We start from the raw sequence: 15,869 nt of genomic DNA on the forward strand, positions 1-15,869 counted from the left end.
TTTTTCAAAATTCAAATCCGGAATATGTTATTCAATTTATATATCAAGAATTGGATAAGATGAATTTAAATCATACTATAATGGCAATAGAAGAGGAAACTAATATTAAGAGTATGTTGTTTAATGTTAATAGTTTTATATTGATAATATGAAATATTAATAAATAGGAAAAGAAGAAAATCAAGTTGTAACATCATCTGTATTTAGTAAGGAATTAAACAATGTTCTTGATGGTATTTCGGAATATATTAAAAATCCACCAATTCCAATTCAGCATGTTGATAATTCAGATACAAAAGTTAAATCAATTTCTCAATTATTAGAAGAATTTATGAAGAGTAGTGATGAATTGTTTTTACGATGTTTTGTTTCCTGTTTTACCTTGTTCATTTCACATGATGAATTGATTGAGGAAATTTCAACAAATCTAGACAAGTGTTTTTATTTGGGTATGAAAATAAGTTATTGGATTGGAAGTTATGAAGATTTGCTGTTCGATCATAATATTAAGGATCAATTTGAAAAATTGTTATATTGTTTGGAGAAGACTGGGAAATTAGATCTTGAATCGTGTGAAACAATACGAATGATGCTTAATGGTTTGATAACAGTTGGAGGAACTAGTAAGATTCTATTCTATGCTCCAGACACTTTTGACATTCTGAGTAATAATATTGATTTTTATGATATTCCAAATGTTGAAATTGCCAGACAAATTACATTACAAGATCAAGCAATGTTATTATCTTTGAAACCCCATGAACTCTACCTTATTGATTCATGTTGGGAAGCCACAACGGTAATTAATCGATATTCAAAATTATCTCAATGGATATGTGATATGGTTGGAGATGAAACTCATATTTATGCAAAAGAATTAGAAAAGATAATTAGTATTGCGGAGGTTTGTATTGAAACTGTTTTTAATTATTGACGCGCAAAGAATTTAAAATTATTCAATAATTATTGGAGTTTATACGCAGTTCTTGAAGGAATTACAAACGCATTGGAATCTGTAAAGGATACTAGAACTGTTCCAGATTTTCTTTTGAAAAGATTAAATACTTTGAAAAAGACAAGATTTAAAATGGTAAAGGCAAGATTTTTAGATAGTCCAATAATTCCATTCTAGTATGTATTTTGAGTTCAATATGTTCTAACATTATACAGCACACCATACTTTAAATGTTTAAAAGAAATTGTACCACAAAATGACATATCTTCCTACTTATTCCAATCAGAAGATGAAGTAAAGATGATCAAATGGGACAAAATTGAGAAGGTATTCGAAGTTATTTATGAATTACAAAGATATCAAAGACAAGTGAAAAAGACACCATATCCTTTTCGTTCACATTTCAGAATTCAAAATATATTAGATAGTTCCATAGATGAAAAAAACAAAATTTAAAAAAGTTTTTCATTAGCTAAAAGTTGTTTTTGAACTCTAACAATACTATTTTGCGTAATGAGAGGTATCTTATCTCTTGAAAGCATTTCCTTAACAGGTATTTGAATAGAACTTTCATAAACATCAAGAATAGTTTCTGGATAAATTGGAAGGAATTGATATTGTAAAGCCATGATTGCATTTCTAGTTCTACAAATAGCTTCTCTTTCCTTAATAGAAATTTGATCTATTGTTTCACCTGATGCAATAAAACTATTTGATTCAAAAGGATTACCTGGTTTTGTTGATAATTTTGAAATTGGTCTCGTAACTTCTTCTTCATCACCTTCAGCTGCAGCTAATAAATCATCTAAATTTGTTGATGATTTTTTAGAATCTGAAGATGTATCCATACCATCTCCATCTGATTTCCCAGAAGATGAAATCCATAAATAACCATTTTTACCTAAAATAACTCTAACACCAAATGGGAATATATGAAAATGTTGTGTACATCTTTTAACTAGAGATGGATGTACTCTAATCATTATACCATTAACTAATTTACCATATCTAGAACTTCTAGTTTGTAATTGTAATGATGATCCATCAGTTCTATGTACTTCAGCTGTAATTAAATCATCTTCTTGATAAATACTTCTCATATTTAATTGATCTTCATAGGTTTTTCTTCTTTGACCACCTGGAATATTTACAGAATTTAAATCTAACATTGCATCTTGTCTTGCTTGAACATCAACTTTCCACTTTTTACCTGCTAACTTTGAAATTCTACCAACAATTACATCACCAACTTCAGCATGATATCTAGCACGAACAGGTCTAACTGATATTAATTTGTTTACTTGTTCAACTACACCACAAACACTACTAATTAATTGATTCTTTTCATTTCTATATGTTCCATGTCCACACAATACATTACTACCATTTTCTACAATCATTTCTCCTGGAGTGACAATATGAATTTCTTTTAATTGTCCCGATGATTGTCCATCTTTTTGAAAAGCAAATCTAATAATTCCATCTTCTTCTTCATCATCATCTACCATATTATTATTTTCATCAGATTGATATTCATCACTATATTCATCCTCATCTTCTCTATGTGGTGGCATTTTTTATTGTTTTTATTGTTGTTGTTTGAAAAATCCAATTAAATTTTGAATACCATCTTCCACAGGCTTTTTCATCAGACATTTATTAAAAAATATTATTTACTATTAATAATTGATGAAGGAGACAGTGTTGGATCGGAATGATGATTAGCTATCAAAATCAACAATATTTGTCTTTAGATTGGAATCCAATTTTCAATTAAATTAACTATGGTCCTTCTTCTATGTTCTTGAACAGGATATTTGCGAACCAAACATTCACCAACCCCAAAATTTGCATCAAATGGTCTTAATTGGACTTTTCGAACCAATCGTGTATGTACGGCTGTAAAACTTCGATCGTTACGTTTATTATTCCAAGCGTAAACACTTGAAAAAAATAAGGCTAAATTATCATCATCTACTAAGACAAAACTCTCTATCCAATGGAACAATTGAGGAAGGAGTTTCAAAAGTTAGATTCTAGGAAAGATGGGAAATGCGATCCATCACAATTTAAAAAAGTTTTATCAAGATTTGGTGTTACAAGTGGAATTAATAATGTTGTTAAACGATTTAGTAATGAAGGCTTGGTAAATTATAATGATTTTCTTGGATATTTTGAGGAATCAAGAACAATAAGAAAGCAGGCGACAATCAAACAAAATGATATAACACCATCTCCTCAACAAACTTCTCCACGACCAATAGAAAAACCAAGCCCTAGCCAAAAGCCTCAAGTTAAAAAGGTTGAAAACATTGAATCAAAACTATATACTCTTCGTACCAATATTGAAAAGGATTTAAAAAACATTGATAAGAATAATAGTGGTTCGGTACCTGTTGAAAATTTCAAGAATGTTCTTGGAAAGTGTTTCGAGAATCAAGATGTTATTAAATCCATTGTAGGAAGCGTTTCAAATGGTAAAACAGGTATGTATAACAGATCAGAAGAATTTAACAATTTCCTTAGTGAATTATGAGCTGTTTCTCTCTTTAATTTCATCTCCACCTTCATCAGAAATTGTTTCTTCTACAATAGAGCAAGGTAGCAAGTCTGATAAGAGAGTGTTTAATAATGGATCCAAAATGATGGAACATTTCAAATCTTCGGATCCTTTAAGGTCAGGTCTTGTTGACGAGACTTACTTTAACAATGTAATTTCCAAATATGTTGATCCATTTAAAGCAGAGAAGTTTCAAGAAAAAGTAGCTCATCATTCTTTTGATGGAAAAGTGGACTATAATGCTTTTATGACCAATTTTGCAGAATTAAGCACTGATGAGGAGGAATTAAGAGGTATCAAGTGTTTCCCTAGACCTCCTTCATGTATTTTAGATAGCAATATCACATATCCAAACTTGAAAGGATTGGCAACATTCCCGAGAAAAGATTCATTAGGTACTTTATTAAGTACAGACTTACCAAGTCCTTCAACACAATCAATCAATGATATAACTAAACCATCTCCAACTTACTATTCACGGATTTTTGCACCTCCAGATCCATTTAGAGAATTCGAGCAAAAAGATATTGTTTTACAATTTTCAGAATATGATGGTTCAGAAGAGGGACCAAAAAAAAGAGGTGTAAGTTTTTATTTTGAAATGTTTTTTATAACATATTTAGAAAAAAATAAGTCAACCTTTGGAAAGAGATGAAAAGTCTCCTAGAAAGAGACAAATTAGTGGATCAGAAAAGGAATCTGACGATAATCCTTTAAGTATATCTTCTGTTCAAACAACATATGAAAAAATAATGGAAACTAAGAAGAAGAACAATGATATGAGGGAAGGATTGAGGAAAGTGAAGGAAGTGTTCAAAAAGAATAAGAATATTTCATCATCCCTTACAGAAACTCTTGATGGTATGTAAAATGTTAAAAATGTTGTTTCATTACAATTGTAAAAAGGAATGGGTCAATTAAAACCTTCTGATTTGGATAAGTTTTTATCAAAGAATGGAGTAACTTTATCAGAGGATCAATTAACCTTTGTGGTGCAGAAATGTGATAGAAACGGTGATGGAATGTTGGACTATTTTGATATTGCCAATAATTTACTTCACGATACATCTCATGTTAATGCTTTTGATAGTCATCTTTCATTGAATGGATCTGTGAAAGATGGAAGTTTTGAACAATCCCCAGCATCTCCGAGAAAAATACTTAACAAAGCTCAAATACAATCCCCAGACTTTAAGATTGATTCTTCGAAACCAAATCCAATGAAAACACTTGAACATATTCAACACGCTATTGCAGATATCGATGAAAATCTTAAAACTCCTGTAAAATTAAAAGAGAGAACTGAAATGGAAACACCAATTCAAACACCAATCAATCTAACTGATATATTCGACTCACTCAAAGATGTAATTGTACAATCCCCAGTTATTGAAACACCAAAATCTAAAACTGTAGAAACACCAAAAACTCAATCAACAATCAAGAAGAAAGAAATCCTATCCACATCAAAGGAAGTAAGAGAGGTGAAGGAAGTTGACAGAGCTCTCGTTAAGAAAATTTCTGAAAAAATCAAAATTTCAAAAACAATGCAACAAGCTTTCCAATATTTTGATAAGGACAGAGATGGAAATATTACACCTGAGGAATTTTCAAATGGGTTATCAAACATGGGATTCACTGTAACAAAATCAGAAGCATCACAAATTATGGGACTTGTTTCATCTGATCCAAAACTATCATATGCCAATTTCTCCAAACTAGTTGAAGATTCTTACTGGGATAAATTTCCTGAAAGCAAACAAAGAAGTCCTAAATCAACACCAAAGAAAGTAATTAATAGATCTGATGAAATTGTAAACAAGAAAATAAGATCAGAATTGATGGACTATAGTTCACTTAGACCTGCTCAAATTAGAGAATCAATGAGAACATTTGATAAGGAGAGAAATTCTTGGTTACCTCCTGATAAGTTTAAAAAAGCTCTCAAGGTAATTAATCCAAATTTATCAGAATGGATGATTGATAGAGCAGTTAGACAAAGTTTGATAGACACTGGGAAGTGTGATTACAACAAATTCTTTGATAATGTTGGATTTGATTTACCTAGCGACGAGATTGAATTTAGAAATATTCCAAATGTAAGAAATTACAAAAGAGATACAATTTTGGATTTGAGTGATGTTCGTGATCCTTTGTTGTGTTTGGAGATTAATAATTTTGGAAGAATAACTAATAATAGTGTAACAATAGGATCTGGAGAAATTATTTCACACAATACACCAGTTAAAGGAGATTATCCTCTTGAGAAACATCTCGGTAGAAAGAGTGCAGGTAAACCACTACCTGATACATTCAATGTTTCAGATATGGAACCACAACAAAATGAACCTCAATCACCAAGAAGACTGTCCATTTCTCAAGAACCATCCACTCCTCAACCATCAAGTCCAAGAACTGGACGATATTCCAGTACTCCACCTCAAAGAAATCCACTTTTTGGTGATGATAATAACACTAGTCAAAAGCCAATTGGAATTAAGGTTGGTTTTGTACCAACTGGAACAATTGTGAGCACTTCACAATTAAGAACTAACTATGATAAGAAGGAAAATTTGAATAAGGGTTTAGCCTCATTTGTTTCTGAAAGATTGGAAAGTCCAAAGAAGGTTATAAGGTCACAAACACCACAAACAGATGTTAAGAGATCATCCAAGAAATTGTACAGTGATATCAAACAGTAAGTGATTATATTTAACATTTTGAACTAATATTATCAAAAGACAAACTGAAATTAATATTGAAAGAGGAGAAATTGATACCACAACAGCTAGCCCTAGAAGAAGAAACCAAAGCATACCTCCTCAAGATACAAAGCAAGCAATTTTAAGCAAAGTAGAAGAACATCATAAAACTGCTCGAGATGCATTCAGAAAGATTAGTAGCAGTGGTAAAAACATTGCCTCTGTTACTATTAATGAAATGCAAAAAGCATTGAAGGACATGAATTTACACATACCAAGCGATGAACTGAAGAAGACTTTTGAAGTTAAAGATAACACTGAAAAGATTAACTTTGAAAAGTTTGCTTCTGTAATCAAACCTTCACAGATCGAACCAACACCTCAAGAGCCAAGATATGCTTCTCCACCAATGTCTCCTAGATCTCAATTAGCTGTACAAAATAGAAACCAACAATCCTCACTGAAAGAATTATTGAACTGGGATTCCAAGAAAGCAGTTACAAATGTTTCCACATCTCCTTCAAGATCTCAATCAGTTCCTACCAAAAAGGATGTTTTTAGAGGAAGTGGAAATATTATCACTTGGATGTAATGATAGATAATAAATTATTTATTAGATTAAATAGTTTGCTTCTTATAACCCTTGAAATGAATCTTGATACGTTTGTAAATATGTTTAACAGCAAAGAATCCACAAGCCAAAGCAATTGTGCCTAAAACAAAGACATAGAGCAAAATTTCAATAATTTGCTTTTGGTCTTGAACTGATCTTTCAAAATAGCTTCCCCAATAAATAGTGTATTGGTTATTCAAAACACTTGCACCCTTTGTCATGTCTCTCACAGAAGATAATCCTAATCTATCCTTTACAGTCATCAATCTAATACCAGATTCAGTTGCCTCAATAATGAATTCATTGCCATTACCTGAAGCTTCCTTACCAGCATAAACCATTACGTTTGTAACAATGGTGTTTGATTTAAGGAAAATGAGATCACCAACATGGAATCCATTAATAGAAATTTCAGTGTCAGCTGCATTGAAAATATCTGTCATTGTTCTAGGTATTCTCTTACAATAGGAAACTAAATAAAGTAATTGAACTATACCAGCAGCATCAAATCCTGTAGATTCCATATAGTCAACATTCATAGATGTTCTACCACCCTTCAAGTATTTTCCTCCAATCATGCTAGAACCAAATTGAGAAATAGCATGCAAAGTCCAATCAGAAGCATCAGCCAATGGTCTAAGTGTAACAGAGATAAGTGAACGAATTGATTCTTCAAAAGTTTTAGTTTCACTTTCATTGATATATGCAGATTCTTGAAGAGAATCATATGATTGAGAAGATGACAATGAACCATTTCCTCTAATAATAAAAACAGCTACCCAACCATCATTAGAACTTTCAGAACTTTGTCTTTTTAAAATTGTACCAAATGAAACTTCGGAAATGATATCAGATTTTGTACAACCTCCATTAGTTTGGTCATTACATTTCTTTTTAAATAATTGAGAGGATTTAGATTTTACAATAATTAATTTAGAAGCACCATCTGCAACAGTGATAAGTGTAGAATAATCACTCATAGTTGGACAAATTTCTAATAAATTACTTGATGATGTTATCTTTGTCTTGTCAGTATTTAAAATATAAATATCGGATCTTTTCAAATAGCCCACTGTACCCATTTGAGTAGTATTTGAATAGGTTAATTGCATTGGTAAACTAACTTTCATCCATTCTTGTCCATCTGTACCACTAATGGTATTTAAATCATCTCCAATAATAAATAAACATTCTTGATAGTGTATTTGAGAAATTCTATCAAATGTTGAACCTGCTCCTGAATATACAAAAGCATTTGGACTTGTAGCTATAGCTGCTCCAACAACATTTGAAGGCACCATTGAATTGGCTCCATATACACTAGTAGTATAGATGATTATCATGATAAACACAAAAAACGACAAAAATTTGGAGGATCCAACAATTTTCCTGCAGGGTTGTTTTGAATGTATGGTTGTGCGCATTTTTTTTGTTCTCTTGGCGGAATATTATGATCTTTGTGATTTATGCGAAAAATTGCCAGGCTTTGGTTCAACACAACACAACCAAACAATTCATTTGAAGGTTTCTAATTATCATATTGTATGGCACTACCACATTCTAATGAGGCTTTGATAGTCCGTTCGAATGTACTGCAACTAAATGTCCAATGCAGACTTAAATTTCATCAAGATTAAAATATTCATCATCATCACATACTTGAAATTATCATTAGGTATTCACCTAGCCTAGTTTTTATTATTGGATTGTTCGACAGTCTTCTTCAAGTGAGTGTACACTCTCTTCTTGATCCATTCCTTGTCGTGAGGAACATAGGTATTGGTTTTATCATCAAAACTATTATAATATTATCCATCAATCACACAATACAAAAAAGTATTAATCCACCTCTAAATTATTATTTGATGAAGAAGAAGAAACTTACGTTAAACAAGTAAGATCTGTTAATCCGTCAACCCACTTTTGCAAGTCAGCAACATTGTAGATAAGTTTACCCTTTGGAGAACTCAACTTCTTAAGATTTCTTTCAAAAAGTCTGACAACACCATCAGCCATATCCCCAACAGATTCATAATCAAAATAGGTTCGGGTTTGGGCAGACTTTTCGAATTGAGCAAGGAGTACAGTATGTTGTGATTTCTACAATGTGATGATCACGATTTGGAATTTAACATTATCCACACACACAAGATGACGATGATCAGCAATTAATAAAATAATATAAACATACCATTTTTTTTAAAATTTAAATTTTATTTTTAGTTGAAAAACGGTCATACAATTCACTTCTCAATTTGTTGTTGTAGGTTCAATAATGCTCAATGACATTGAATCCAAGATCAGTAAATATTTCTTTAACATTCCAAAAGTTTTCATAAACTAAAAGATGATGGTTTCCAAATGTAGAATCAACAAATTGTTCAACAGATTGCATTCTTAAACGTAATTGAGTTCTACATCTCAATGGAGAAGTTTCTCTATCGTATACTACAACTGGAGCAATAATAACATCATGTGAATTTCTCATCTTGATGAGAGTAGCCATAGCTTGACTAGCACCAAGTCCAGCAACCATCTTGCTATTCATGCTATTTGCCTTAATATTTGCAATACGATTAACAGCTGGCATATCTACACGAACTGCAACTCCTTGACCAGATTCGAAATGAGTGGTAATTTCGAAAGGTAATCCAGGAATAATTGGTGAGGTACAGTGAGCAATTAAGAGCTCATCATGAAGACCATTTTCAGATGGAGTCCAATCAACAATATTGGCCATGAATGGGGATTTGTTTAAAAACTTTTGACAAATAATCATTCCTAATAATGAATTCAATTCTCCTTCACATGCTGATGCTTTCATTGTCAAAAAAGTACCATCACTCAACTTGAGTGATTGAATACCATTCAATAATCCAAGGGCAAGACATGGTGTAGTGTTAATATCAGAAATTAAATCAAAACATCCAATTGTAAAACCATCCAATTTGTACTTGGATAATATTCTTTGAATTGCCACGTATACTCTGGATGCTTCAATCAAACTATCCTTTGGAACTGTTGGAAGAGAAGAATCAGTTTTAATTTCTCCAGCACAAGAATGTGCATGATCTTCTTCATGTTGTTCTGAAGAACCACATTTTCCTCCACCACAACATGTGGTCTTTTCCTCAACTTTTGGTTCAACATTTGGTGCAGATTTAGAGCTACAACACTTGGAAGAGTTGAGTTTTTGTTCTTGCATTTGTTGAACTAGTGAGGCTATTTCTTTGGCATCTTCAGTTGAAACTTGTTTGAACATCTCATACAATTCCTTTGTTGTAATTCTAACGAATGGGAATCTGAATGAAGGAGTGACAATTTCTTTACCTTCCATCATGTCTTTTGTAACAAAATCCTTTTCATTGATCAGCCATGGAGAAATATCGCCAATCAAACCCAATTTCATATTAAAGAATGATTTCCAGAGTTTTTCATATTTTGAAGCAAATTCTTCAATCTTTGAATGAATGAGTTCTGGCTTATTTACAAGTGATGAAGGAATCATGTATCCTCTAAAATATTGTCTCAATTCAAGAGCACTTGCCAATGAATTATTAAATGAATCACCCAATAAAACAATTGGTTTCTTCAATGTGACTAAATCTCTCAATAATTCCTCTGTACCTCCAGTTAATGGGCAAACCAACAAAACATTACAATCCTGATAAATTTCTTTCAATTGTTCTACAGAAGGTCTATTTTGCTTTGTTATCGACAAAACTTGTTCTCTATTTACATTATAAGTTGGTAGAACTGAAGTAGTCAAAATATTTTCACACTTTTCCGAAAATTTGTTATTCATCCTTTCATGTAATCCACTCCAAGAAAAAACAACACCTAATTTGATATTTTCCTTCTTGCTGCTTTCAGAGTTATTAGTATTTCTTAAACTTGTTGTTGTAGTGTAGAAACGTTCGGATCTAGTTTCCAAATAATTGAGTGTCATCATTGAATTTAAATTTTCATTTCTCAACAAATTGAAACTGTTGTTCTGAACTTTATTTCCAACCATACCAATATTAGTGGCACTTCTACTCGGAAGAGAATAAATAAATTGCTTTACAGCACTGGATGATGATGATCGAATATTAGCAAGGCTTTTAAATGTTTTCATTTTTTTTCTTTGTCAAATCAACAACAACCAAATAAGAGACTACTCTTATGAACACCATTATTGGCCATTAATTCAATTGCAATCAACAATGTACATCCTTCATGACCATTACAAATTGAATAGTCAACCTTCTTTCAATTAAACTCCTCGAAGAAAATAGAGCGCACAATTCAGTTTCTAAGGATGCACACATGGAAAATCTAATTAAAAAAAATGTTAGCAACAAGAGAGGATGTTGCTGAGTATAGTAGTGATGAAGATCAGCTTCAAGTAAAACCAAATCATCACAAACATGAGGCTAAACATAAGAAATCAACTCCAATTGTTATTGAATCTAATAGGGACAAGTTGACTAGCACCACTCTTACACCATCCTCATCAACAACAAGTACGGAAAAATTGTCACAATCATCAATTGTAAATAATAGAGAAGAAAAGATTCAGGAATATAAACATATTAAACCTTTATCTGTTGATGATATTTCTAAAGGAGGAGGAAGAATTTCATATCCAAGCTTATCCGATATTTTGAGTGCAAGTAATAATGATTCATGGATGTCAATGGTTTTACCTTCTGCACCTCCATTAATTGAAGATGAACAGGACCAAGTGATATCATATCCCCATTTATCTGATTTATCTAATCAAACACTTGAATATATTTTACCACCAATTGTAAAAAAGGAAGAAGAAAAGGAAAAAGCTGAACCAATTTTACCTCCTTTAGTAATACACAAAATTCAAGAAGGTGAAACATTGATTTCAATTTCTATCAAATATGGAGTTACAGAAGAGGCAATTAAATTGAAAAATAGAATGATGGATAGTGATTTAACATTGTACAATAAGATTGAACTACTCATTCCAGAACCAACTCAACTTCCACCAGAAGATTCTTTCAAAAAGAAAGAGTTAACTGAAGAAGAAAAACGAAAGATGAAGAGAGAAAGAAAGCATGGACTTTAACTTTATTCATGAGATTATGTAATGTTTGTGAAGATGAAGCAAGGTATTATTTATCTATACATGATTTCGATTTTAAAGAAGCACTTCAAGAACATAAGAGTGATTTAGAATGGGAGCGAGAACATAATGAGAAATTGAGCAAAAAGAAGAGAAAGAAGCAAATTGACAATTTTTTAGATGAAAACCCAAGAGTAATGAACATTTTAAGATTTTTATCATTTTGCATTCCAAACAACACCAATTCTCGAAAAAAGAACAAGGATGTAGAATTAGATTTGATTCAGGATGATGTGATAGAATATGATAGCGATTATTGAAATAAAGCAAAACCTTCGTAATATCATTTTATATCAGTAAGATCTTTACTAATCATATGACTACCTCCAAGTGTCTTGAATCTAACATGTTCTTATTAGAATCTTGTTGAAGATTTTCGTTAGTGAAACTATTCGGGATATTGGACCAATCCTCTTTGCATAAAAAGAAAATTGGAAAAAGACTACAGCATTCCTCAAATGACAAAATCATCTCGGAAATTCAATCCACAGTTCATAAAATTTTCACGAATGGTATGATTGATGGAATTCCAAAATATTATTTTAATGAATATTCGGAATTTATTGGATTATTATTTGGTGATGGATTATTACATACTGTGAAATTTAATTCTTGGATGGCACTGTTTAAGGATTATTTTGGATTTAAAATTCATATTGCTGTCTGGTCTGTTTTGTGCATTTGTTGGTGGTTGATTGGCATGATTTTGAAAGTTGGTACATTTCAAGTATCAGCAATCAAAATATTACTTTTCATTTCAATTATTTTCTTTCTAATTGGATTAAGTTTTTCATTTATAAAACTTTTTGTGGTGCCAGAAATAGTAAAGCACATGAATGAATACATTTCGAAAAGTAGAAATTCAAATGAATTGGGAGATTTATTTAATTATTATTCGAAAAACTCTGAAAAACCTGAAAATAACTTCTTTTTGGCTGTAGATGGAGAAGAAATTGTTGGACATGTTGCTCTTGACAAGTGGATTTATCCAGGAGATGCATTTGAAGATGCTGAATTTATTCAAGAATGTGACCGAGTACAGAATACCTCTTTGAAAATGCTTGAAATTAGAAGAATGAGTGTGAAAAGCTCATATCGTGGAGGAGGTGTTGCTACTGCTCTATTAAAACATGTTTTTAAGTATTCTAAAGAATTGGAAATGGATAGAATTATACTCAAGACAAGTTCACTTCAGGTTGGTGCCAGAAGATTGTATAGCAAACTTGGATTTGAAATTTTGGGAGTTTTGAGATTTGGTCCACCATTTTCAGTTTTTAAATTCATGATTGACACCTCGAAAATAAATATATCTAAATAATTATTTTTCCAAATTCCTAATTTATTGAAAATAAACCATTTTTACACATGGAACAATTCTGTTCGACTTTTTACAATAAATATTTAGTGATTCAATTCAACTCTGGAAATTAAAAAAAAAGAAGAGTGCTTGGTGATTGCGATCAAATAATAATTAGCCTGGTTTCCATTGGAGTCGAATCCTGTGCTGTATTCGGGTTGGATGATGAATTGTTGGATATGGTGCCTATTGTCTTGTTGCTGTTCAAGAAAAGGAAGTTGCTGAAATGGAAAAGAATCAAGACGCCATTCAAGATCCACCTTTTATTCGCTCAAACTTAAACTCCTTAGAGGCACTCACTTAACACACTCAGAAAATTATAATTTTTAAATACTATACTTTTCTATGAAAAGACGTGAAGGGGTCATGGCGCAGTCGGTAGCGCGTAGGTCTCATAATCCTAAGGTCGTGAGTTCGATCCTCACTGACCCCAACTTTTTGCGTTGGTGCTTGTTTGTTGTTTTAAGGTATTAATAATTTAGGGCACTGTTACATTTTAAGTTGAAGCGTTGGTTTCCTGTCATTTTAGGTTTTCCATCAAGTTTTTAAATCAATTTTAAAAAAAAATCAAAAAATGATTCCTGTCCGAAGATTACTTGCAGGTGGTGATGACAATGGTGATGATAATACAAGCAACGCTTCAAGTCACAATGAGGAAGAAGAAGAATTTGGAATTGTTTACATCAATGATGAAGAAAATCAACAACCAGTAGATGAGGAAATTCATTACATGGTCGATGAAGAGGAACTTGTAGAAGGAGGAGAATTTGTTAGATCTTCAACAAGTAGAATACGTAAAAATGTTCAATTAATTGAATCTGTACCTAATAACATTATTCAAAATGAAGATTGTCTTTCGGATTATTTTAGATTTAGACTTGGCAGTTTGGCTTTATTTCAAAAGAAGACTACACAATTGGGTTTTCCACTCCGATTAATTTTGAATGAACAAGAGAATCCAACCAGAGTAGAATTAACTTCAGAAAATTTACCATCCTATCTCCTACAAGAATACATGTTTAATCAAGAGAATTATGAAATGGTTAATAACGAAGTGGAAGAATATGTACAATCAATAATGAAGGATACAGGAAGGGAGAAACAGACACTCCTTTGTCCAATGATTCATTTGATTAAGGATATTAATAGAATGAAATTTGGATGGAAATCAGCTACATCATTGGAATATAAACATGCAAAAATTGAAAAAAATCAAAAAAGAGAAAATGAAATGATTGTTTCGAATCAAGAGACTCAATCACATGAATATTTGGAAAATTTACCATCTGTCTTTAGTAAGTATTTCAAATATTATTCATAAAACTAAACATCATTAATAGGAATTGAAAAACTACCAGGATCTCAACCAATATCCTATTATTATAATCATAGAGTAGTTATTCAATTACATCCATATTTATGTTTACAAGTTAAACCTTCTGAATTGAGACAGAATCAACACTATAACATTTCACACAGCAAGACAACCAAATATAAGGGATATTACTTTTATTTTGAAATTACAATATTGGATTCGAAGTTTACTTCAAAGTATGGTGATGAAGCAGTTACTGAGGTAGGAGTTGGATTATCAGAATTTAGATATGAAGATGGAATGACTGGATGGTATCAAAATTCAATTGGTTATCACACTGATTGTGGAAGAATTTATCTTAATCAACCTGAGAATACTGAAAAGAATTATGCAGGAAGAGCAAAGATTGGCGATACCATTGGTGTATCGTGGAGTTTAGACTCTGGAGATATTGTATTCACACGAAACGGTGTTGTATGTAGAACTGCTGTTGGTGTATCTTGTTGGAATAAGGATTTTTGGTCGAAAGAATTTAAAACATTTTGCCCAACTATTAGTAGTGATTATGAAGAACAGGTATTCTACGTGAATGTAGGATTGAATAGAGCAATTTATCCTTTCAGATACTACCTATTTAATACCTATGAGGAACAGGAGATTATGTTTTCATATGTCGATAATAGTAGACATCCTTTTATTGATATTAATATAATTACAACAAGTGAATAGATTTATCCAAATGAATTGAGAAACAACTAAATGATACTTATTTAGTGATTACAAAAAGAGATCGTTATTAGTAGATTCATTTGATAACTTTGGAATTGAAAAGGTAGTTTTGATTCTCCTTCTCGCATCCAATTTCTTTTGTGATTTTTTGATCCAACACATAATTAATAATTATTCCAACTGAATTACAATATCTGAGAAACTCCTCAACGATATTTTTCTATTTACAAAATTGGATTTTAACAAATTTGAACTAATAAATATTTCAAGTTCTGAACTCGTTGATTTGTCCAAATTTTCAATAATTGCATTCATAACTGAACTATTACTAACATTTCCACTCAACAAGTGGTATTCAAATTTTGTAAAGTATTGCTTGTTCCTCTCTTCTAAACACATTTCTTCTACTCTCGAAACAATATAAGAAATCCTTTCTCTAAATCCATTCCACTCATATAACTCACTAAGTTCAGGGCGAATTGCTGAGTGTTCCTCAAT

At 31.5% G+C, this 15,869-nt stretch overlaps 8 protein-coding genes and 1 non-coding gene across 9 annotated transcripts; 6 read left to right on the plus strand and 3 right to left on the minus strand.

Moving 5' to 3' along the window:
• Window positions 1-80: 80 nt before the first annotated feature.
• Window positions 81-1,132, plus strand: NAEGRDRAFT_70024 (uncharacterized protein; the record flags this gene model as incomplete). The annotated part of the gene is made up of 3 exons (XM_002674629.1): window positions 81-111; window positions 168-904; window positions 944-1,132. The coding sequence occupies 3 exons, from the start codon at window positions 81-83 to the stop codon at window positions 1,130-1,132; spliced, it is 957 nt and encodes a 318-aa protein (XP_002674675.1).
• A 275-nt stretch (window positions 1,133-1,407) lies between these two features.
• On the minus strand, window positions 1,408-2,529 carry NAEGRDRAFT_50694 (uncharacterized protein; the record flags this gene model as incomplete). The annotated part of the gene is made up of 1 exon (XM_002674708.1): window positions 1,408-2,529. The coding sequence occupies one exon, from the start codon at window positions 2,527-2,529 to the stop codon at window positions 1,408-1,410; it is 1,122 nt and encodes a 373-aa protein (XP_002674754.1).
• A 425-nt stretch (window positions 2,530-2,954) lies between these two features.
• NAEGRDRAFT_70026 (uncharacterized protein) lies at window positions 2,955-6,809 on the plus strand (the record flags this gene model as incomplete). The annotated part of the gene is made up of 5 exons (XM_002674630.1): window positions 2,955-3,441; window positions 3,482-4,098; window positions 4,139-4,376; window positions 4,422-6,213; window positions 6,257-6,809. The coding sequence occupies 5 exons, from the start codon at window positions 2,955-2,957 to the stop codon at window positions 6,807-6,809; spliced, it is 3,687 nt and encodes a 1,228-aa protein (XP_002674676.1).
• A 1-nt stretch (window position 6,810) lies between these two features.
• NAEGRDRAFT_58650 (uncharacterized protein) lies at window positions 6,811-8,846 on the minus strand (the record flags this gene model as incomplete). The annotated part of the gene is made up of 2 exons (XM_002674709.1): window positions 6,811-8,219; window positions 8,716-8,846. 2 exons carry the CDS (start codon window positions 8,844-8,846, stop codon window positions 6,836-6,838), a joined length of 1,515 nt encoding a protein of 504 aa, XP_002674755.1. The 3' UTR covers window positions 6,811-6,835.
• A 253-nt stretch (window positions 8,847-9,099) lies between these two features.
• On the minus strand, window positions 9,100-10,779 carry NAEGRDRAFT_50697 (uncharacterized protein; the record flags this gene model as incomplete). The annotated part of the gene is made up of 1 exon (XM_002674710.1): window positions 9,100-10,779. One exon carries the CDS (start codon window positions 10,777-10,779, stop codon window positions 9,100-9,102), a length of 1,680 nt encoding a protein of 559 aa, XP_002674756.1.
• A 381-nt stretch (window positions 10,780-11,160) lies between these two features.
• On the plus strand, window positions 11,161-11,913 carry NAEGRDRAFT_70029 (uncharacterized protein; the record flags this gene model as incomplete). The annotated part of the gene is made up of 1 exon (XM_002674631.1): window positions 11,161-11,913. The coding sequence occupies one exon, from the start codon at window positions 11,161-11,163 to the stop codon at window positions 11,911-11,913; it is 753 nt and encodes a 250-aa protein (XP_002674677.1).
• Window positions 11,914-12,802: 889 nt separating this feature from the next.
• On the plus strand, window positions 12,803-13,288 carry NAEGRDRAFT_70030 (N-acetyltransferase camello; the record flags this gene model as incomplete). Its single annotated transcript, XM_002674632.1, has 1 exon — window positions 12,803-13,288. One exon carries the CDS (start codon window positions 12,803-12,805, stop codon window positions 13,286-13,288), a length of 486 nt encoding a protein of 161 aa, XP_002674678.1.
• Window positions 13,289-13,687: 399 nt separating this feature from the next.
• NAEGRDRAFT_t441 lies at window positions 13,688-13,760 on the plus strand. The gene has a single exon. It is a non-coding gene; the product is annotated as a tRNA-Met (tRNA).
• Window positions 13,761-13,901: 141 nt separating this feature from the next.
• Window positions 13,902-15,371, plus strand: NAEGRDRAFT_70031 (uncharacterized protein; the record flags this gene model as incomplete). Its single annotated transcript, XM_002674633.1, has 2 exons — window positions 13,902-14,622; window positions 14,668-15,371. 2 exons carry the CDS (start codon window positions 13,902-13,904, stop codon window positions 15,369-15,371), a joined length of 1,425 nt encoding a protein of 474 aa, XP_002674679.1.
• Window positions 15,372-15,869: the final 498 nt, after the last annotated feature.

The sequence above is a fragment of the Naegleria gruberi genome (genome assembly GCF_000004985.1).
Source record: "Naegleria gruberi genomic scaffold NAEGRscaffold_38, whole genome shotgun sequence".
Lineage (NCBI taxonomy): Eukaryota > Heterolobosea > Eutetramitea > Acrasida > Naegleriidae > Naegleria > Naegleria gruberi.